Below are 23,910 nucleotides of genomic sequence, written 5' to 3'. Positions count from 1 at the left end.
TGCAGAAAACTTTTAGGTATTTTCTGAGATTTTTTTTTTAGAATCAAGCAGCAATGGGTTTGGGTTCCTTGAATGTTCCAGCTATTACTTTGAGCTTCCCATATCTATTAGTTTTTGGACTACAATGGCCTCTTCCACAGTGAGTCAAATGTTATTTCAAATATCATGTTGCTAGCTGAGCTCTAGCATTAGGCAGGCACTCACTTCTTTGGAATTTTGCTATGGACTGAAGACTGGTTTGTTAATTCTTCAACGAACTCTTTAATCTCTTAATTTAAAAAAAAAAAAAAAAAAGACAAAGAAAGAGCTCAAAACACAAACACAAACCGTCAGTAAAAACGACACTGAACTAACCTAGAAGCAAGGAAACCTTCAAGGAATCTTCCTCAGGAATGAAAACCAGAAAATCTTTCAGATCTTTCTCATGCTCAATGCAAAGCATACAATTTGGTAGTTTTTCTTTGAAACTCACTGGTAATGTCAAACACAGTGTTCTAAGGTCATAATACATAGGGAAACGTGGTTTTTCCGAGTTCTTTAAAACTTTTGGAAGCTGTGACTTCTCATCAAAATGCAGATATCATGGAAGCAAGCACTAAATTCTATAGGGAGGGTAAAGTAGAAGATCTTTATCACAGTTATATGAAGCATACACATATGGAAAGCCCAGGAATAGTTTACATTAGAGTTTACCATTTAAAATTTATTCTTGATACTAAGTATTTATATCATTAGTAATGGATATATCTGGGCTCTGCCAAATTAGACTAGGGCAGAATCTGTTCACAGTTTCTGTAAAATAAAACTGAGATTTGATTGCATTGTCTCTACTTTGCACTTTTTACACATAACAAGGCTACTTTTATGTCATTTAAATTTGCTTCCCCTTTGATATAGTAATTCCCCCTCTAGTTTCATGGCTTTTATGTTCTTTGCTTGCAACAAGAAAAAGTCCATCCTTTCTTGAAATGTGAGTTTCTTTTAATGTACATTGCATTTCACTTAACTTTATTGATTTACCTTTCAGTGTTATGGAAACTGAGATTACACAACCTCATACCTGCTGTTACCACAAAAATTATCAACAATTGCCTGTTGATAATTTCAAAGGTACACATACTCATAACCAGACATGTTCACAATCATTGGTTTTGGATAGAAAACACTCATTTTCAATTACTGGAAGATATGGAGTAATCACTCTTTGAAGAAATTGCTCTCTTGATTTATCCAGATATATGGGTGGAAAGATAATTTGAAATTAGTTAAGGAAAGTCTTTTCTGTCTGACAAGTCTCAGCAGAATGAGGGTGTTTTCTCTCTTTCAGGTTATCTGCCCCTGTCCTTGCAGATTCTGACAGTGTTGTTAACACCACGATATTTCACCAATCATATGAGACACAGTTCCAAGAGCTGCTGGAGAGAGACGAGGACAAGAGAGTGCGAGACTATGGAGGGGAAAATTAAGACATAACAGATGACGAGGAGGCAAACTGGAAAGAGATATAGCAGGAGGAGCAGAAAAAACAACCATGTAGGATTCAAGTGAATCCCATTTGACTATTTGAAACATCACACTCGCTTCAAGTACCAATTTACTAGGACGGTCTTGGTGTTTACTGTATTATTGCAGTATTTTCCTACAGGTATCAGCCTGGTTTTATGACCTATCTGCCTTTCTCATTTTGTCCTTAACATCCGGTCTTCAAAATGCGTGACACGAAATATTTGGCCGAAGACCAAAAAGCAGTGACACGCCTGTCCTGCTTTTATGCCCGTACGTGGCAATTTACAGATTAACAGGAGTTAGCGCTAAAGCCTTAGAGCTTTAGAGCTCGTTCCTTCTCACACGGAGCGAGCCGTCATCACAAAATAAAACCTGGAGAAGCCAGCTGGCCTCGGCCGCGTTGCCAGCGCTGCCGCAGGAGCCCGCGGGGGAAGCGGGCCCCGGCCGCCGCCAAGGCGGGGACCGCCGCCGCCGCTAGAGGGGACTCGGGACCTGTTTTCCCGAGGAAAAAACGGCAACCGGCTGCAGGTTGCAGGGAGCCCGGGCTGCAGTTTGGCTCCGCGGGAAAAGGGAAGCGGCTGGGCGCGGGTTACGGAGCGGGCAGGCGGTTCGCACGCTGCTTTGGGACGCGGCGTAGCTGGGTGGGTAAGGCTTGGATTGCCAAAGAAACTTTAATGCGCTTCCTCGCTCCCAAAGTAACTTTGTGTTTGAGACTCCCTGTTACGAAACATGGAAAGCTTTCATAAATCAGCGTCACGGCAAGTAGGTTTTAAGCTTCTTACAGATCCCGTGCCAGGAAGACTGTGCCATGCCGCTCGAGTGCCCACCTTCCTGTAGCCTTCCTACTCTCGTTTTATAAAGTGAGATGGAAGCTTTGGCGATAAAACACCGGGAAAGGGAACGAGAAGGGCAGTCAACAGGAGGAAGCCTCCGAGTGATGCTCTCTCTGCTCTTCTTCTTTCCCACTTGCACACTAGGACGCAGGGCTGCAGACCCGGCTGGTGGGCCGGACCCTCCCTGCCCCGCTGGATGCTGGCAGCCGCCCCCATGTACCCCCAGAGCCCCGGGGCCGGGAGCGCTGCGGGGGGAGGTGGGAGGGCGAACCCAAACTGTGGCCAGGCCGGGGCCCCGCACTCACTGTGCACCTGGCAGGGCAAAACCCTTGTTGGTGTCGGCCTATTTTGGGGGGTTTTATTAAGAAAAACGGACGTCAGAAGAGAGGAAAAAAAAATAAAATGAAAAGGAAAAAAAGCGAAGGTTGGAGATAGCCGAGGGAGAGCCCTGCGGGAACAGCGGGCTGCCCTCGGGGGCAGGAGACGGACAAAGGGCAGCGAGGGCGAGGGGCGCAGCCCTGCCCCAGCCGTAGCGGCGGGGGTCCCCGGCGGGCGGGGGCGGCGGGCGCAGCCGAGCGCGGAGCCCACACTGCGGCACCGCCGAGGGGCTGCCGGCCGAGGCGCTCAACAGGCGCTGCCGCCCCGCCGGGACGGGGCCGGCACATGGCAGGAGCCGCGCTCGCTGCCAGCCCCGTGCCAGGCGGCGGCGGCGGCCGAGAAGGGGCTTGGCCGCCGCTCGGCGGGGCTGCCGCGCCGCTGGGGCTCGCCCGAGCGGGACCCACCCTGCCCGCTCAGCGGGGCCGGCAGCCCGGCCGGCAGCGCCGCCGCTTCCTTTGTGTGCGTGAGGGGAGCTGCGGCGGGTCCCTCCGGCGGGCTGTCAGCGCTGCCCGCGAGGAGGCGGGGAAGGGAAGGGACGGGAAGGGAGGAGGCGAGGGAAGGCGCTGGCAGGGCGGCTCTCGCGTCCCCGTCACAAGGTAAGCCCTGCTCCCCAGGGCGGAGAGAGGCGCTGGGAGCGCCGCGGGGCCCTTTGCCTGACGTGCCGAGCGGCTTCGCCCAGCCCCGGAGAGCGGCCGGCAGCGCCTCGGCGGGTCGGCGGCGCCTCCTGCTCCCCGGCGGCGCGGGGAGCCGAGCGCGGGCTGCGGCGGCGGCTCGGCGCGGCGCGGCTCCGGCACTTTGCCATGGGCTGGCGGCAGCGCCGGCCGGACAGCAGCGGCGGCCGACGCGGGGCTCGCAGCTAAGGGGCGAGAAGGAGGGACCATGGCCGCATCCAGTAACTCCAGTTTGTCCGGCTCGTCGGTTTCCTCCGGTAAGTTTCTCGGGCGAGCGCCGCATTTCTCCCCTCCCTCCATTTTAGCGGGGAGCTACCTGTCTGCAGAGCGCCTCGCCGTCCCGCTCGCCGCGACCCCGCGGCGGGCGCTCCCCGAGCCCCGGGCGGGCGCTCCCCGGGGCGGCGATGCCCCTGTCCGGGGTCCGCTATCCCTCAGGCGGCACCGGAGGGGGAAGCCGGGACGGGGGAAGCGCGGCGGGGCCCGGTGCACCTCCCCTCCGCCCTGCCGTGCCTTTGTGTGGGGTGAGGGGAACCCCTCGCACGGCTCCCTCGGCGGGGGAGCAGCATCCCTCCTGGCTCGGGAAGGGGTGCGCCCGGCGCGTTACCGGGAGCTCCCGCCGCGGGGCTTGGCGTGGAGGGCATGCAAGGACCACCGCGCATCCCCTGCATGGTCCCCGCTGTACGGGACCCGGCCCCGAATCGCGCCCCGGCGCGTCGTGGTGCTCTGGGGCGGGCGGGGGTTGCCAGGCGTGCCGCTCGGTGAGTGTTGTGGCACACCTCGCCTTTTCAGTACTTCTGCAGGACTGGGAACAATTAAATTCCTGATCCCGGTTAAGAGATGCTCCGGGCGACGGACTGCCCCAGGGTTTCGGCCGCGGGTGTGAGGAGCCTGTGCCTGCTCTGGGTTTGGGGGTGCTGGGTGGGAGGCGGTGCGGTGCGGCGCTCTGCCCCGCTCACGGTGGGGGCTGGCTGCGCTGCACACCCGCAGGAAGGCAGAAAAGTTACGGCGCCTTTGCAACCGAGGCGTCCTGAAACTGAAAGCGGTGATACAGGAGTACCGCTGCCTGCTGCTTAGCTCACGAGCAGTTACTGTAATATTTAAGTTATGAGAAATTGGCTGAGAGTAACATCCTGGCATTTCAGTGGGCTGAAGGAGTAAATAGAAGCATGAACAGCTTAGGGGTTCAAGGGACTTGTGACTCAGTGTTTTAATTGAGGTGCCAGACTGAGATTTTTAAGAGTATTTCTTAAACATAGCAATATGTGCTGTGAACAGTAGACAAGCTCTTCTGACTATCAATACAACTCTTGCAAAATATAAATAAGTGTAAAGGCCAATGAGCAACTATGTTGTTTTAAAAGACAATGTATGTAACTTACACAACATATTCTATGCCACTGTTCCAGTGTTCAGCACTTACAAACAGATCCGAAGAAGGAACTAGGTCCTACAAACATTTTTTTAACAAAAAACCACAAACATTGCGAGCCCTTATTGCCTTAACTCAAAAGCACCTGAAAGAAGTATGCACAAGAAATTCTGCCTTATGTTCACATTCTCAAAGCAAAACTTGCAAGACCAGAATGAAGAAAGCAAGAATCCAGCCAACTTTATGGCTTATTAGTGAAGGTGCTCATTTGGAAAATGTGGTTTTATTTTACACATAATTTGTATATTTTTACATCTAAGTTATATGATAAAACTAGAAACAACTTTAAAAGCCCAAACCGGAACCTGTGACTCTCTTCCTTGGTGCTTTAACCATTAAGCTGCAGAAGCATCTCCCCAGCCTGGAGAAAGTGTGTAGCTCCCTTGCTCAATGAATCTCATGGTCTTTCTTGCAAAGTGTTCCAGTGTCTGCAGAATACTGAATGCATACCTCTGAACCCCTCTGGCTTTACTAAATCTGGGCTTCAGGACCCTTCTTGTGAATTGAGAGATGCCCATCCCCTGCAGTGTTGGTTCAAATGCCTGAAATGCAGGGAAGAGTGGGAGTTCTGGTGCCTCCTTGGTGTGAGCAGTTGATGTCATCCAACTCCAGGTGGCTTCCTGCTTACTAGGTAAATCTAGTGCCAAAAGTAACATCCAGGCAAGGAACTGAGATCTAAGCTTTAGCTGTACATCATTAAAAGATGTACATCAGGAGTTGACACTTGACAGCATCCTGCTTTGTATGAAGCCCTTAGCTACGACCTACAACAGTTTGTGGTTTATCTTTTGTTTTCTATTTTTGCAAGCGTGAGCACAGCTGAGCTGTGGCCCATGCCTGGGGCTCTTAGGTGCCACAGTAGTACAAGTAATAAATACTGTCAAGTACTCTATAAAGCAACTGAGTGCCCTTGACTTTCATAAGTTAGGACCTTGGGATGTTTTTTGGTTTTGTTCCAGTTTATTCAATCTATATTTCTTCTATGTGTATACTAACCAGCAGTTAAATTTGCTCAGCATGATACAGTTGCCAATATTAGCAGACACACCATATCTGACCATGTGCAGCTGTATGCTGGCTGTCTGTGGTTTAAGCTCTCAGAACTCAGCAAGTCTGACTGCATTTTGTTTGCATGCTCTAAACAAACAGTCTTGCCTTAAAATTTAATTTGGTAGAGTTTGTATGTATGCTTAACATAGCAGGATGAAGATTTCCAAATAGTATAATTATTTCTATTCCACAGAAGGGGGGAGGTTGTACTACCCCAGAACATTCTACTAATACAAAAAAGGAAGTGAAGTTTGAGGCTGATAGCAGAATACCACACTGCAGAACTCAGCTCTACCACTACTTACAAATGCTGCCAAAGCTAAAGAATGTGTTGCTACAAGTGACCATTTGTGATGTAGCATTTCTGCTTCAATTCCTGCCAGTTCATGTCAATGAGAAGGTTAAACGGTTCAAATATATTTATTGTGAGGAAACTGCCCAGGAATTTTATGGTGTAGGTATTCTGCTTGCTTACTTATATTTCTATCAATGTACAAGTGGGATTTATAGTCTTCACTTGCACCAGTGTCTGCATTAAAGGTCAGAATGGTTCTGTTCTGGAGTGGTTATTTATAAGCACTACCTGCCCAGTGTCGTGGAAGGCTGGTGAGCTGTAGCTGTTGTACAGATGGGTAGCTAACATGCATGGAGAGCTAGGACTTCAACTATCCACTAATGGTAAAGCAAAGATTCATACTTAGGAGGCTGTTGCTCCTTTGATTTCATTGCTGGAGGACCAGTCCCTCCTTCAAAGTCTGTAGTCTGTGCAGTCATCTCATAAGCCACTGTGAGGCTGCTAATTATAGGTTCAATAATACTAGGTGCTTGTTACAGGCCCCATCCGACAGAAGCTTAGGAAGGACCTTTTTCAGTAAGCTGGCACTCACTGGTAACAAAATCTACAGGAGCACCATGGGTATTTGTATTGTGTTTCTTCATTTTTGCAAGCTCTTTGCTTTTGGTAAGAGAACTTCAGCTGCCCTGACTACTCACTGTTGTGTTTGAAGAGACTGGGGGAGCAAGAAGGGGGCATGGTAAGCAATTTCATTAGGTAGTCTTCTTTGGACCTTGGATAAATCTGCACACCATATAAAAAGCTGAAATTATAATTACTTCCACTGGGAATTCCAGTTTACTTTCCTGTAATCTTTTCTTTAACACATACCCAGGTGATCTATTAGCTGTGTTCATTGCAAACTCCTAAATGTTGTTCTTATCCCTAGATGAAGTGCTGATTTAACTGCAAGAAGCATCTTTTCTTCCTCTCCTATTCCTTTAAGAAAACTGTGCATGTTTTTATGCTTTTCTTCATGCTGCAGTCTCCTCAAAACAGACATTCCCTTGCCAGTGCCCATCTTAGTACTTATTCCCACTCAGTAAAATATTTCTTTTTAAAACTTTTTGCTGTTACTGAAACTTCTCAGCTTTTTCCTGCCAAACAATCAACCTCTCCCACTTTGTCAGTAGCTGCCTCCAGTTTCCTCCACCCAGTAGCCAAATACTGATTATACAGAACTGATGAACTTGAGACTCGACTTTCTGGAATGTAAATAGAAGCTTGGGTGAAGAGACCTTTGTGGCTGTGCCTGTGTTGCTTCTTGGAGAAGCAACAAATGCAGCATGTTTCCCACCTAGGCTGAGTGCAGTGGTATTTCTAGGCACTGAACTTCTTTCTGCAGTTGTGCCATCCAAAGCTAGTACAAGGTGGCTGTAAATGCCAGCTGGCTTTTAAAGCTGCCATTCTGCTGGAGAAGTCTCATGGCAGATGCCCTCCCTGTGGCAGGTGGATAGGTTAGACAGCTTGGGCTGTCTGTCAGGTATGGGTCCACACCAAAGGTAAAGGCAAATACAAGCCTGATGAATGATAACGTGTAATCAGGCTGCCTCCGACAGCAGGACTCTGACTGTGCCAAAACCTTTGCATGAGCCTGAGCCTGTGCTGGGAGAGTGGTGCAAGAATTTGGGTGAGAACCTAAGGCAAATATGTAAATGTTCGTACCGGTGCACGCAGCATTTTGTCTCTTCTTTGAGCTCCAAAGACAAGTTTGCAGGTGTTAGGCTGAAGGGATAGCTCAGCACCTTTCTGCTTCCCATCTGAATTAGTGCCTCTTCATGTGCTTTGTAAGCATTTTGAGTAATACCTGTCAGTAGACCATGTGATGGAGTTAAAACACGTAGGCAAGCTTTCTGCTTCAGGCCAAGAAGGGCTTGTGTGTTTTATCAGGGCATTTTTACTTTTCACCTGGGTCCACTGCTCTAATAAAAGATAGCTGCTTGTCCCCACAATCCCCTGTTTTTGTAAACTCAGGTACTGTATAGAAGACTGTTACAAAGCCAAGTCACTGATTACTGATAGTATTTTTTTTAATTGAAAATCAAAATTTTTTTTGTCTTGAAGCTCAGAGAAAAAGGCCTTTAAGCATCATTTAATAAGTGATCCTTATTTAATTAATAGCTAAGTTTATGGTTAATAAACTAATACTTGCCATAAATTGAGAGGCAACACATTTTTGTTTTTTTTTTAAATAAATGATCATGAGTTGTTTAAAGAAAACATAGTTCTCAACTACGTGTTTTTTTACACAACCTCTATATTTTGAAAAGGATTAAAAAATGCTTATCAAGGGAAGAAGGAAAATCTTTGATGGTTCCAGTAACTTAACAAGGTCAAAATAAAATATTAAAGGCTCATGACTCTCTGGGGGTCATGAAGGTGCTATGATGTGAAATAGGCAGATATATTATAAAAATGAAAGTCAACATGGACCGATTTTAATTAAGATGCAAGCAAGTGGGAAGAAATGAAATTACTATTGTACAGAGATTTAGAGAGATTCTAACTGGGAAAAAGATTAGTAAATGAAAATAGATGTTTATTCTTAATGATTTAATAGAAATAGTGTTGTGAAATTGGCACATGAAAGCTATGGAAATCATGCTGTCATTATGCTGATATGCTACTTTTGATTTTTAAAAGGGCTATAAGGGTTTTTTTTTTTTAATTTCTGTTCTTCATGCCAAGCTTCTGCTGGCCAGGGTGTTCTTGCTCTAAATTAAAGCTGAAGTCTTTTGTATCTGATGATTACAAAAAACTCACCATTCTTATTAAAAATAATGAAAATTCAGTAGGGAAAAATGCCATAGTACTCCATTCTGACATAGTGATTGATTCAACAGTTAGTTACTGGACATGTAGGCTGTGACTACTGAAAATAAAATAGCCTGGAAACTGATACAGTGCATGTCTGCTTCACAATTGAGCTTATAAGCACTCATGCTTTGTAAGGCAAAAGTCTTGTTCTTCTTAAGGATCTGCCTGTCTCACAGACATATGTGGAGGATCAGGTGAACAGCCTTTCATGCTGTCATGCTGATGACCTTTTTGGATATCTGTTCAATTGGAGTTCTTCCCTCCTGTTTGATGGTTCTGGGGAAGCTTACATATGCCAAATGCTGAGTGATAGGAATATTTTTACATTTGTGAGTGTTCTAATGAGTCCTCTTGTATTCCCATGACCATGATGCTTTACATGCCTGAAATCATAATAATTTGGCTATTGTGGTACATAGGGAAGTCCTAAACCTGGTGTTTTAGACAAAGAAATACCTTTTTTCAGAGATAGTTTCTGTACATACCTTTGGCTGAAGGGCAGCACTGGCTGGATTGGCCTCATTTGCAACACTGAATGCTGGCAGGAGCTGTTCCCATGCTGGGCAGCCAGTCGGTTGTCACTTGTTCCTCTCTTCTACCAAAGAAAGAGATACCAAGGATATAAAATATTTGGAGAACTCTGTGTTAGGAAATGGCCCATTAATTTTGCATGAAAAAGCTTTTGTTGCAGGGAAATGTAGGAGGATTTATACAAGAAGCTATAAATCTGTAATTCTATATATATCACATTTTTTACAGGTGTAGTCACAGTTTGTCTAAGAATTATACAGTATCTAGTGTAAATGTATAGTTTTAACTGCTGTGAATAATGACCCATTCTGCTGTCTTTTTCTGACCTTTGATTATGAGAATGTAAATTTGAATGTTGCATTTGCAGGTGGTTATTACCAACTATGAATCATGCAGAATTCAGCAATAATTGTTTCATCACTCTGTTTTATTCAGCAATAGTCCACATCCCAGGGCTGGAGGGTGAGTATATCCCTGCAGAAGGAAACTGATGTTGCAATAGTGCTCTCATAACATTAACACACTTCAAAGTTTGCCAGTGAAACTTGACAGTGCAGGCTGAACTATTTGGTAAGGTAAGGAGAGGTTAAAGGATTTTTAAAATTCAGAAGAAGATACAAGTATCACATGCCTTGCTTCTGGTATTATTGATCAAGGTCATCACAGAATCAGTTCAGTAAATAAGACATCTCTTCCGAGGATATCTTTATCAGGCAGTCCAATTCCACAGAGACAAGGTGTTTCCAGTGTGCTGCTATTACTGACAGTGTAGAAAGTACTAGGTGGGCACATTTTTATCATCAGTAAATCACATGTCACCTGCTGTGACCCGTGTGTCAAGTCACATTTCTCAGTTTCTTCTTACCAGCTTGTCATGTAGTTATTCCTCTCCTTCCTTCTCATCTTCTTGTTGGCTGCTTACACATCACTTGTAGCTTTTAGATAAAGTGGTGTTTTTGTGGTGTTAGACTTTTTATTTCATCATAGAGCAAAAATGGATGTTAGAAGAGATGGAGACCTCAGTTTGTAAATGAGGCTCAGTTGTTGAGCAGATGTTTAATTGCTAAAAATTTTTCTTATCTTGACAGATTGATTGGTTAAATGTTGGGCAAGGAAGAAAAATGGCAATGAAAAATGTACAGTGACACGTCATGCACAGGTTTAAGAGGCACAGCCATTGCAAAGGCAGGCAGAAGTTCCCTGCAGAAGTAGTTCTCCTCCACCAGTGTGCTGTGTGCCAGAGGATGTCTGCTGTGGTCAAAAGCAAAAGAAGCCTAAGAGCTCTTTTAGCATTAAGTTTGCCATCAAAAGTCATGGATATCTGCTGTAATATTTTTCTGCTGTGTGAAGATACACTGATTCCACCTTAATTCCCCAATAAACTAAATCAGTTTGCCCCAAAGGAAAGAGGAAAGGGTGAGGGGACCATGACAGACCCCAGACTCTCAAGTTCATGAGAGACACATAAAATTATCATTTTTCAGCTTCTCCAAGGCATTGGTATGGTTGCTGTTAAAGCCAGTTGAGTGGCATTTTTTGTGTGGCTGAACCCTACCTTTCTGTGCATGCAGCACAGACAGTGCCAGCCCCTGTATGTCCCATTTTTAAGCAGTTGCAGTGTGTGTTAGCATGTATAACTTACCAGCAAACCATATCCTCTCCTGCCCGGGTGTTGAGAGTTAGGCACTGCCTGGAACAGAGACATACATTGACTGAGGGCCTCTGTGGCATGCAAAATTAGAGAATCTGGTGGCTGACCTGGGCTGTTAGCACATTTAGATAACTTTGCTGGAGAAAGATCCATCAACTGCTGTTAAGCACAATGATAGCAGCTCTGCCTGAAGTCCCTGAGCTGTATGTAAGCTGGGAAGCTGGTGAAATATGTACGCTATAAAGCTGCTGTGTTCTTTAACACTTCCTTATGTATCCACTGATAGTCACTGTGGGAGATAATCTACTGATCTGACCTGTCGTTGCCGTTCTTATCTGTCGGGCTGGTAGAGTTACTGCTGCTGAATCAGCACACCTTTACTTCCAGGCCCTGAGTTCTGAAGCCACAGGCTCCTAAAAGAGAGGAAAAATTGGGGGCGAGTTTAAAATACAGAATGCTGACGTTATGTTTTGCAGGTTGAAAACAAAACCAAAACCTGCACCTGTGTTACAAGGAGACCTGACAGGAAAATCTTACTAATCATGTGCTGTATTGAAAAGTATATACATTTGTCTCAAGCTCCCTTTTTTCTTTTGACTGAAAGGCTTTTTCCCTCTTCTCCTTTGCCTTGTGAATACATGAACCAACTGGATTTATGATCCAGCTACAGCTGGATCACATTTCATTCTTTCTGATTCCAGTATTAAGGCTAGCAATTAATGAACTTTCAAGAGCTAGAACAGAATTTTTCATATAAGATAACTCACAGCTCCAAGATTTAGGGCTATACAAAACCCCTGAATGTTACAATCAAATTTTTGTAATGCACAGAAGTGTAATAAACCTAAATTGATTATTTGTAGAAGATTTGGTTTGTTAATGAAAAACCCTTTATGAAGACAAGGTGTTAAGTCCTGAACCTTCAAGCTGCTTGATCCCTTCTGTTCCCACTTCATTGAGTTAGTAAATCAGCAGCTACTGGATGGGGTAGCTGCTTTTCTGAATATTTTTATGCAGTTTCCATTAAAGTAGCATCTGCCGTTATGATGGGACAAATTATTATAAGCTATGTGGTGAAACTCCCCTCATCCAAGTACATAACTTATTTAATATTAAATTTATATATATATATACATATATATATATAAAACATGTCAGTTCATTGGTGATGAATTCCCAAGGATTATGTACGAGACTTAAATCATATGTAATTTCTGTAAATACCTGCTTCTTGAGGGAGCATACTCTCCATCACTCCTGATTTTCTGCCAGGCAAACCAAGATGATGGACAGCTTTTAGCATCATGATATGATAGATCTCCATTTGTTTTATTTTGCCAACTGAAGCATGTAGTTAGAATGTTTCAAGTTGACAAATGTATTTACTGAAAGAGTATTGAACCCTTTGATGTCTTAATAAACAACAGATAGACAGATTTCAACTCTAAGCTTCCTCATGCTCATTCATCTCTACTGTATTGATGTATGTTGGAAATTTTGCTTAAGTTTAGATATAACTATAAATAATGAAATAGAGCTGAATTTCATGGATGAAATTTAAGGTTCGAAGATGTATTAAGCTGTGGAAATAGTGATTGACAGGTGTGCTTTTTTCCTCTGTTCCATTACGACACTAAAACCAGCATTGAATCAGTAAGCCTTCGAGAAATAAAGTTAGCTAGAGGATGGAGGTAAGTAGGTGCTATATTGGTGAGTATTCACAAAGTTATGTAGACAAAAAAAAAAAAAAAAGGTGTTTTTATTTTGGTTGTACAGAAAGAAAATCATGATCCTGAATTCTCTTTACAAAGCAGGTTGCTGTATCAGCCCATGTTATTTACCAGGGTGGGAATGTAGGGTTTTTTAATGTAGAATTGCTGGTCATTTTGGTAGTAGATGACAGTACACCTAAGCATGGGAGAGGGAAAGCCTGATACAAAATGCTGAGTGCTGGGTTCAGGCCTTACCTGGTGTTTCTGAGATTATGAACAGCTCTTAGGCAGAGCATCAGTCCCTGGCCACAAAAGCTTAGGTTGTAGCCCATTTTCCTTCCAGTGAACCAACAGGTGACTGTCAAAGTGAAGAATTGTTCTATGCTGTGGTAGCATTTCAGAAACACATGTGATACAACAGCATTTCTGTGATACAAAGTTTCAGGGTTTTATGGCACTCTCCAAGAGCTGCATTTCCATCCTTAGGGTGCCTGGAGTGACCACTGTGGTGACTTTCCCTATAGCAGTTTGAGTGATTCTCCTGCAATTTGAAGGAGTATTGTGAATGCATGAGGTTTTCTGAGCATGCTGTTGGGTAGAATGGCTGGCTAGTGCTTTAGCACACTGCTAAACAGTTGGTTTATTTCCTTTCAGAATTGATGGATTAGTTCCTTCAATAAGCTTTAAGAAAGAAAACCCATGAAACTCTCCTCCTAAATCCATTAAATTGCCTTATACCATTGATTTTAAAAATAAACCTGAAGAAATGAAGTATAAGTGCAAAACCAGAGTTGAGTGTATTATTTTTAATGATGAATGTAACAGTAAATCTTTAAGCACTGGCAACCTAAGAAATCACATAGTGTGTGATTTCCTCCAGCACTACAAAATATGGGAAATGTGCACACGTTATATATGGGCTTGTTTGCACATGAAAGCTGTTTTGAAAACAGGTCGTAAGAGCTACACTGAAAAAAAATATATTTTCAGACATGGAATTATTGTGGAATAGTTATTCTGGAACAGCTATTCATGAACATTGTTCAGTTGTGCTATAGTAATGTAGATCATTGACTTAAAAGGTGTAGAAATACAACATTAATTATACTCATTTGTTGAGTTACACTAAGCTTCTCATCTTTCATTTTCCTTTCTGCTGCATACACTCTTGGAAACTCATTGGTCCCTCTTTTCAGAGACAGAATGCATTCCTGGCATCAGAAATTTAAAATGGAACCTGCCATTTTCAAGATTTTTTTTTCTTCTTTTATATAGTTTTATGTTGTTTAGCCCAGGAGCTGATCACATGATGATTTAACTATAAACAGATGAAACAAAGATAAGGATGATTAATTTCAGAGTAAAACCATGCTAAACAGAACAGGTCATTATTAGTTAGAATTGTTAATAGGCATGTGAGGGCTGCAGTCAGATGGAGGTCTACTTTGCTGAATATTGTTGAACAGGATATTATAATTACTACTGTATCATTTATGCTGACAATACATTTATATAGAAGTCAGGTGAAAAAGCCAGAGAATTTGGTATCTGTATAAATATAGAATAAATGCCTATTGGGAGAACAAAAATCTTGTAACTTGAAAAATGCTAGGAGCATGAGGGTAGTGTGTGTAAACTACGGTCAAAATGGTAAAGAACTGGCACACTTTTGCTAAAGACATGTATGAAAATGTGTGTGTATGTTTAAGAAGCTAAAAAGAATGAAAATGTTTATGAAAATAGCAGGAATTTGCTCCCTGCCCCCCTGAGCCATTTCTATTTTAATTCTGTTAACTGAGAAGAAAGAGGCACATTGTCTCTAAAGAGTCACTGCAGAGAACTTTGGCTCATGGAAAACCTTTTCTGTCTTGTGTTTGTTTTAGATCCCTTGATGTCTTTTGGTTTGAAGAGTGTGTGTCATCACTTGGTATTACAATTGCTTCCTTTTGCTCAGATGTGACAGTAATAAATACATTCACTGAAAAGTGTAATTTAACATTTATATTATTCACAGTTATTGGCAAGTACGCCTAAGTGATGAAAATGAGGGAGAGTCTGGTTCAGGTTGATTTTTTTTAAAAGAATTTATTTGACTTATCAATATGCATAATAGGCTTATGAAAATAGACTTTCCAAAAATTGAGTAAAAAAACCTCAATATAAAATAATTGTAAGTGTAATTGAGTAGTGTAATTTACTTTCACTTTACAGGAAGAGGCTTTCAGCTCCACCTCTTAAGCAGATTTAGAAAATGGCACACTGACTCCTGGCAGTAGTGTATTGATTGAAAGCGTCCAAAGCATCTAGAAAGCATAAGTGTACATAAATTTGTCTGAAAGGGATGTGTTTTATAGAAGGAAACTCCATCACTGTCTGGGGTTTGTAAGAAGTATATTAACTTCAAAAGTACCAGGAATACTATAATATATAATTAAAAGCTCGGGAACAGCGGGATTTCTTTAAAAACTCTTTTTTTTCATCACCATGTAAATACTTAACTAATCTTCACAGCACCTGTTTCACAACTGGGAAGAAATTAGGCAGAAAAATGGAACCACTCAGCTACTATCATGAATAAAATTAAAGTCTAAATAGAATAAAAATAGAAGATCCATCAGGAAACATTCTTTGTTCATCAGCGAATGAATCACAGTCCCTCCTTGGACCTCATTGGGAATTTTACCTCATATAAAGGATGTATTTTTTTCCCCATTCATGTAGTTTACCTTATTTTGGCTTTGAGTAATAGTGTGTCCTAATTTGTCTTACACATTTTTGGTTCTTTTTATTAAATCAGTTTACGACATGCATTGTGTCAGTAAAATTTAGCTAAAAAAAAAAAAAAACAAAACAAAATTTCTTTTTTTTTATTTGTCCTTTCTCATATGTACTGTCTTTCCCCAGATGTAAAGCTTTTCTATGCTTAGGCTCGGGGTTAGGTAGACTTATGCTTAAACCAGTTAAGTAACTGCCAGAAATGTCGATGACATGAACAGTGTTATCCTGGATTTATGTTCTAACAGTTACTTAGCCTGATACTGACTTTCCACATCCTTGATAACCAGACTGTTCCAGGGTAAACATTTCAGAACAGATTTATTCACTGCTACGTACTTAAAGAAGTTGGTGCTGTTCATTTCTGGGGCTGTGGAGCACCATGTGGAATAGCAGCTGCTGAGGTAACAATTTGGACATGTCCCCTACCATCTTTGAAAGGAGAAACATCGTGGGCGCACAAACCTTATCCAAAATATCAACGACACACAAGCCTGAAAGCATTTGCATATTTTATTTTAACAGATTTTTTTCCCACCATGAATATGTTTATCTTGCTTGCAGATACTGAGTCTGTTTGTGTGATGTCAAGCAGGAACGACTTCAGGACTTTTTGTATATCTAGGGCTCCCTTCCTCCTCAGGAGCAAGGGCATTTTCTTTCTGACTACCTGCCAGGTTGTGACAAACTTAAAGAAATATGATCTTATGGGTAAGACCTAGTAGCCAGCTCAGTTTGCTGTATCCTGTGATTTATTGGAGCCTACAGTCCATGTAATGGGAGATGCCAGCTCTCATTTGAGGGAACCCTAGGAAAGAATGAGAAACTCACCTTCAAGCCTGGACCAAATTTCTGAAGTACTGAGAAAAAAAGAGATTTGTAGTAAGGTTATTACTTGAAACCAAACCAAATTTTAAGCCAGCCTGTCTTCATCCCACTGCTCCTCCAAAACCAGCCAGACCTCCACCCTTCTGCCTAGTAAAAACACCGGTGTTTATTATCTGTAATCCTTAGGGACCAAACCTTGGGGACAATCAGCTGGGTCCTTCTATCAGAGTCTGCCTGTAAGTGTTCTATGAAAAGTTAAGTTCTAGTAATTGACCTGACAGAGTAGTGTTCAGTTCCTGGCTGAGCAAAAGGGAATCAAACCAGATCTGCCACTAAATGTCTGAATCCGTAGTGCTACTGTGGGGTTTTATTGTCAGGGGTGTATTTCCTTTGGACAGGTTTAGTAAGAGGAATATAAAAATTTGCCTTACAGTGGTACAAGTATGAGGAGATTATCTCCAACCCTTTGCAGAACTTTGTCAAAATGTCTTGCTCATGCTGGTCCTTGCTCTCCCTACCATTGGAAATAGTAGAATAAATGTATGAGAAGGTAGTTGAGCCAAAAAAAGTATGAAGGGGGACAAACAAAATTCCTGTGAGATGACTTTGTCTCCATTCTCCTTTCCCTGTTCTGGGTCTGTTTGCAGGCTATTAGGCCCTGCTGGGCAGCTGGCTGTAGAACAGCAGCCAGAACAGCCACTGGAGCTTGTTTGTGTGGGAAGAGCTGCAGCAGTGGCCACAGGCTCAGCTACAGCCCCATGTCCTCCTTCCACTTGTGCCCACCAGCTGGTGCTGCATTAGGATAGGAAAAATTTGTGGAGTAAACTCCTGCAGCATATTCCACTGGCATCCAGAAATCTGTGTCTTGGGAACTTCCTGAGACAAAAAACTGGGGTCTGAAGTTTAATACGCGTTTTTTTATTCTTGCGTTTGATGTCATGAATTTGGTAAGTTGTTATGTGGACCCATGTAAACTTTGAACATCCTGTGAGGAAGAGCTTCAGGCTTTGAATGTGTTACAAAAAGATGCCTTTTTCAGTTGCTTTTGAACTCCTATGGCTAATTTTATTTCATACACCATACTGCTTTTATTTGAATAAACAGTGAAAATTCTTTTTCATACATGTGTGAAATCTGAAGCAGCATACAGCCTTTTATCATTATGCCACAGTCAGCTCTTTTCCAGCCTGAAGAATCAGAGGGTACTTGACCAGTCCTTGTTTGGAATAGCTTACCTGTCTGGTCATCCACATTTATTACTCTTCCTGTCCTCAGGTAATCTTACAAAAATGGGCCAGAAATTAAAACATTAATCATGTGATGGATGCATTTTATATTCATTCCACCAAATTTAGAATGTGTTCTCGGTTCCTTAGTATTTGCTTTCCTTTTTCATTTGTGGTATTTTCATGCTTTTATGAGAGTTGTGTTGACTTGCCTAATATAACATATTACCATGTGTCTGCCAGTACTGTTCTTTTTAATAGTTTCTATCAATCTGAGACTACCTGGGATTTTTTTGGCTTTCTCTTGGGGCCCTCTATAAAATGGTCATGGTGTAAGCCATTTTGCAGCCCTTTGATTCTGAGGCAGTTTTAAAAGAGGCATTTACTCAGAGTGCTCTTTCATCCATGAGTTCCTTAAGAATGCTTTCACAATATGTTCTGATCTGGGCAAATTGTTATTGTTCATATGTTCGTTCTGTAGCCTTTTCCACTGAAATCTTCATTTAAAATGGGTGTTCCAACCAGCACCACATAAAGAAATGTTCTGACACGTCAGCTTCTCTTGGTTCTGGGTTCTGTGTATGCAGAGCTCAAAATACTTATTTTCTGCTCTAAGTGCTGCTTTTATCCCTTGATCATCTATTGGCCAGACTGACAGGTTTTGCATTCAGATGTGAAAAAGGGGCTGTGGTTAGTTCTTGTGTCTTCTCACAGTCATTTCGCAAACTGTCTTTTGACTTACCCTATTGTGGTTGAAGTTTGCTTTCATTTTGGGTTGATTTTTTTTTTACTTATTTAGCCAACAATAGGTCATGAGTCTTCCTACTTCCTTCATTTGGACATGACTCCAGCTTTCAGAAGGGTGTTTTTTAGCTTCTACAGCCTCCCATACCCTGTTGTTTGGCTACACTGGCTTGCTTTACAACTTTCCCAAATCTTTCTGTGCTACATGGCATGTATTTGCACTCAGCCTCCAGCATGGTATCCTTGTTTATCATATCATCTGGGAAGGTTTAATTCTCTTAACTTCCCTGTTTAGCTAGTTTCCTTGTAGCAAGATTTAATGTATCCTCCAGGGTGACTTAAAAATCAGATTTTGAAGGTTTTATCAGTCCTGTCAAAATTTCCTGGTATGTGTATCAACACTACCTGCAGTTATACACCCATTGTAAAAGTCCAGACTGTAAGAACTGAGTGTGACTGTGTAAGCGTGTGTGTCTGTACCTTCCACATATAGGAAGCAGATAATCATTCTTGACAAGAGGAATAATTCTGAGTGTAGAATCTAGGCAGTCAAAGCTGGGTTTTGTTTGTTTTTATCAGACTCTAAACCAGCAGAAACTGTCTCTTCAGATGTGATGCTGCTGGCTCCAACACCTGTGGCTGCCTGAGGGTCAGCCAAGCTGCCTTTGTACCCAGAGTCTGGGAAGGGTGATCTCAGTTTTGAGCTACTGCGGTTTGGAGTTTGTGTGGAGATGGTTTAGCAAGACTGCTAGTACAATTAGACATACATTTTTTGGAACCAAAGTGGGAAAATTTTATTCCAGGAAGAATCTGGAGCCCTCCCCTCAAACGGCATGTCTTTGTCACATCTGACTGTGATAAACCCAGCTGAGGATTCAGTAAGTGTTAGTGAAGAGCCTTAGTAAGTATGGACTGATATATTCCACACAAGTTTAGTAAAGTCCTGTTACTTTGCTGTGGTATTGTTTTTGATGGAAAAGCTTTTTAGAGAATTAGAAGCGTAGGGGTAATTGGATTGCATCATAAAACAACACTGACACTGCTGCTTGAAGGGAGGAGAAACCGAGACAGATTAGTGATTTGCAAATATTTTAAAAGAAGAAGGTAAAAGAATTTCAGAAAAGATAAAACAGTCAGCAGACATTCTTCTTTAAACCAGAATGATGCACTTTGTTTAAATTTAATGGTAGACTATAGACACATATACGTGTACTCAGGAGCTGTCACGTTACCCAGCCATTAATCTTGATCTGACCTGTTCCAGACAAGAAGCGCTTGCTCTGTGAACTTTCTTCTTTAAACTTCAAATGTGAGCTCTCTTTATGATAATACAGTTTTTTCCATGCTGACTTTCTGAACCTTCCTCCATGTGTTTGAAATTTACAACATTGAGCTTTATCTGAAAGCAAATTTATTTTTAGACCTTGCAAGAGAATAGTTCAGCTGTGTGAGTAATGTGCAGAGATGGAGCAGCCTGAAAATATTCCTCTCTGAGAAGCACCTCTTCCTGGCTGGTCACAGTACCTTTCAGTTTCCCCATGACACAAAGATGTATAGGGTGTGTGGTTTCAGGCTGCTTTTTTGTAGTTTATTAATGCTTTTTTAATATGCTTGTAAGGGGTGGAGCTCTATGTTAATTAAGGAAAAGCTGACACTGAATGGCTAAGGAGGTCTATTCCAGAAGCAGCAGAAATAACACCCCAAAGGCTTCCATATGACTGGGATGATGTGTCCCCCCCTCTTCTTTTCCTGAGGCATCTCCTTAAGGAATATGTTCCTCCTGAATGCACCTGCCATGCTCTTCATGGCTCCCCTTCATCTCAGCCCTTGCTCCCTATTTTCACCTTGATTATGGCAGTCCTTTTCAGCTTGCTCAGAGTAATCCCTAGCACTGGACAAGATGTGTGGAGTGGGGTGGCAGTGTGAAGATCCAGGAGGCAGCTTGAGCAGGCTGAACATGTTGATGGTGCCAGCCTGCTGCCTGCTCCTGGTCTCTGCTCTTCCTGCTGCCACGCGTTCGCGGCGCTGGCACTCCTCTTGTCCTTCTGTGAGCTGGCAGCCGGCGCCGCTTGAGAAGCAGGGCTGACAGTGACAAGCAGAAATCTCATTATGGCCTTTGCTTAGCAATGGTCTCCTCTCCTTAAATTTGCTTTTTCTTTCTCTTCATATGCTTTACATGGCACGTTGATAATGTCTAACAGCCTTGCTTGCAGAGGCTTTCCAAAATGCCCAGGTCTTTCTCTTCAGTTCCTCATCTTGCTCACCACCCTTCCTCCCCTCATTCAGAACTCTAAAACCTTTTGGTGCCTGTATCATTCCTTTCATATAACTAACAGTATTAACCTTATCAATTGTACATGGATTTTGCTAATTAATTCCTTATTATCTGAGCCATTTTTAGGTTTTAATAGAGCATCTATGGATATTTTTTTGAATTTCAGCACAGCTGACCATACTGGGAGCTTTCCGAGAAAAAAAAACCCAACAAATTAACAATATCCTGTAATAAAAAAAAAGTACAAATGGTGCTAAGTAATGTCTAGTACCAAGTTATAATAAACCATAAAATTCCAACGTTGAGAGTCTAGGTGCACATTTTCATGGGCTACTGTCAGCATCAATATTAAAATGTAATTATCAACCTTATGATGTAATGTTACTGTGCTAAACATAAAATCACACAATTTTTGGTTAGACTATTACCCCATATCTGAAACACGGTGTGTTTTATTAGGTGGGTGAGCTGGAACACAAGAAAGCTATTTAAATGAAATGTGCTTATTAAACAGAGGTGGCAATAGTCTTATACCACCAAAGGATTAAAAAGAAAAAAAGGAGTGAACTCATGCATGAATATTTTAGAGTCCTGCTTTGCTGTTCACTTGAAAAGACTTGGGTTTTGTGTTTATTTTTTTTTCCTAAGGATGCACTCTTTTTTCTATATTTTTTCCCTGTTCCTCTGAAACAGTAGACTGGAAACGATTTTCTGTGACCTATTGTATTACCTTGGCCTACTGCCAAGAAAACTTTTCTGCCTGGAGAAATAGTGCCAATTTTCGGGTTCAAAATTTCATACTACCTGGGTGATAAAAATGTTGTGAATTTCTGTGCAGCTGACAGTCTTTTCAATTCAATAAACCTATTACTAGAAACGGGTTAATTATTACTCGTTGCAGCATTGCTTTCTTTTTTTTAACCCAAACTGTCTCTTGAGCAGCTTTAGATAAATAACATTTACTGGGGGTATGTTTTAGCATGAGATTTTTTTCAACTGCAGCATCTAAATGCTGAATGAATACCTTTTTTCATATATGAAATATTTTGCAACTGAGACTTAGATTACTTTAAGAGCAGAGAGATTATCAGACTCTTGTCATTTTAGGAAACATTCCTCTTACTTGAACACATTCTGTAAAACTGTCAGTAACTTGGTAAGTTTAAGTTTTCAGATGCATGATGGTCGTAAATGACATGATAGTAAAATAAGGAACATAACATCTTTATTCACATGAAACACTTTGGTCCCATTGAATCTTGAGAAACAACTCATTATAAATCAAACAGCTACATAGGGAATTTCAGGGATGATACAGATAATAGTTTAAACTCTGGGAAAAAAATTGGATAAACATGAAACTTTCAAGTCTTTTCAATGGGGAGTAAATGCCACTTACACTTATGTCTCTAAAATATCTTTAGTGGAGTAGAAATGCTTTGGAGAACAGTAAAGTGGAATTGGCTCCATGGTTCAGAATATTAGATCCCTGCAAATAACAGATAATGAGGATATGTGAGAAATTCAACCAGGAGTGTAAAGAGAGGCTCTTTCTTCCAATGAGCTCCATATGGCTACACATTTCTGCTTTGCAGAACATCACTTCTATCAGCAGGTCCCCTCACAGTACATGGATCAGCTGTGTAGAGCTGTGTGCATCATCAAAATGAAGCGGCAACATGTCTCAGTTGGTCAGCTAAAGGCTGTGTGATATTCTTGATCAAGGGGGTAAAGCCTGTGATCATTTTGTTTCTGTTAGCTGATTCAGCTGTGTGTTTCATCCAGTTATTCTTGCAGTGTTTGTTTATTGTCTGTGATAACACATGCCTAGGCATTGGAATGGAACTGTTTGGTCCTAACAGCAATCTCTGGGGAGTTTCTAGTGGACAGCTAGGGGAACGGGGTCTAAAATTAGGAATTCCACGAATAGGTTTGCGTCTTAGCCCTCTTTATCCTGAATGCTCTAAGCTACCCACTACCTGTTAGATGTTGTGTGACACCGCAGCTGTAAGGCTCCAGGCATTGTCCCTATCTGCCTTATCCTCACATGTGCTTGTATTTCCCCCTCTATCCATCTCCCTGCAGCATTCCCTAATTTCTTCCACATCCTCCTAAATCTGTAAGCTGCTTCTTGAAATACCCTCTGTATTTTGGGGCTTGGTTGGCTGAAAGTCACCCTGTCCTTTTGTTAGTCTCCAGCTGTATGTGCGCTTATTCGTCAGGAAATGTGTGCAAGCCATCAGGGGTTGTCTGTCTGTCTGTCTCCAGAATGACATCCCAGGTGGAGTTCTGCTCTATAACACTATCAGTAAAGTATTTGAGTTGTCCCTGTCTTTTGAGTGTCAAAGCCACATAAATCTACAGGAACATAGTGTCTTTTAGATTTTTCTCTCTGTTAAATTGAACAATAATTGGGCAATGAATTACAATACATTTTGTTACCTGTGGAAAAACAGGGACTGTCGTTTTGGAACTAAGTCGAAACTCAAATTTCTAGAAATGTGAAAGCTGATTTGCTATTTTATATGAGTGGCTGAATGTGATCCTGTTCAGTCTGATTAGCTACATACATTAAAAAGGGGGGAAATGTATTTGTTAGAGTTTGATGTCTATGAATAAAATAATATCAGTATTAATAAACTTTGTGATTAATTAAAACACTGAGAAACTTCAGCTTCCTGTCATTTCAAGTCAGATTTTTTTCCCATAACTTGAAACTTACTTTAACAATAATAAGTAATTATATTTTTGGATAGATCTAAATTAAAGTATCCATAATTCAAAATAACTTTCAGTTATATCTGTCTGAAAAGTGATTTGTTGTTAAGTCCATCCATTCATTTCCACTAGAATGCCAGTTTTGGGGCCAGGTGAAACTACCAACTGGTTTGATTGATGATGCCGATACCTCATGTTCATGGAAGACATTTAATCAGTCAGGAATTAAGGCTCTTCACTGCCTCAAATGCACTAGAAGAAGAATTTGGGGTTTAAGTGCTGCCACAGCCTTCCAGCACAGAGCAAGGTCAACAGGTCAACAGTGGAAGTCAGCAAGCATCTGCTGCTGCAAAGGAGTTTGTAAGGGAGGGAGCTGCAAGCACCCCAATGGGGAGTTTAGCACTAGAGTGAAGTCATTGCCACTGCTGGTGT

At 42.1% G+C, this 23,910-nt stretch overlaps 1 protein-coding gene across 1 annotated transcript in view; it reads left to right on the top strand.

The window, feature by feature from the left end:
- The first annotated feature begins 3,457 nt into the window (after positions 1-3,457).
- The window catches only part of CHN2 (chimerin 2), a 158,472-nt gene continuing 138,019 nt past the window's right edge, over positions 3,458-23,910 (top strand). Inside the window, exon 1 of the mRNA XM_063409731.1 lies at positions 3,458-3,645. Coding sequence (XP_063265801.1) covers positions 3,597-3,645 — 49 coding nt within the window. The 5' untranslated portion in view covers positions 3,458-3,596. The remainder of the gene's footprint in view (positions 3,646-23,910) is intronic.

Source organism: Prinia subflava, chromosome 1, assembly GCF_021018805.1.
Source record: "Prinia subflava isolate CZ2003 ecotype Zambia chromosome 1, Cam_Psub_1.2, whole genome shotgun sequence".
In the NCBI taxonomy this organism is placed as follows: Eukaryota; Metazoa; Chordata; class Aves; order Passeriformes; family Cisticolidae; genus Prinia; species Prinia subflava.
Note: the sequence above shows the minus strand (reverse complement) of the source record. Positions and strands in the feature narration are given on the sequence as shown.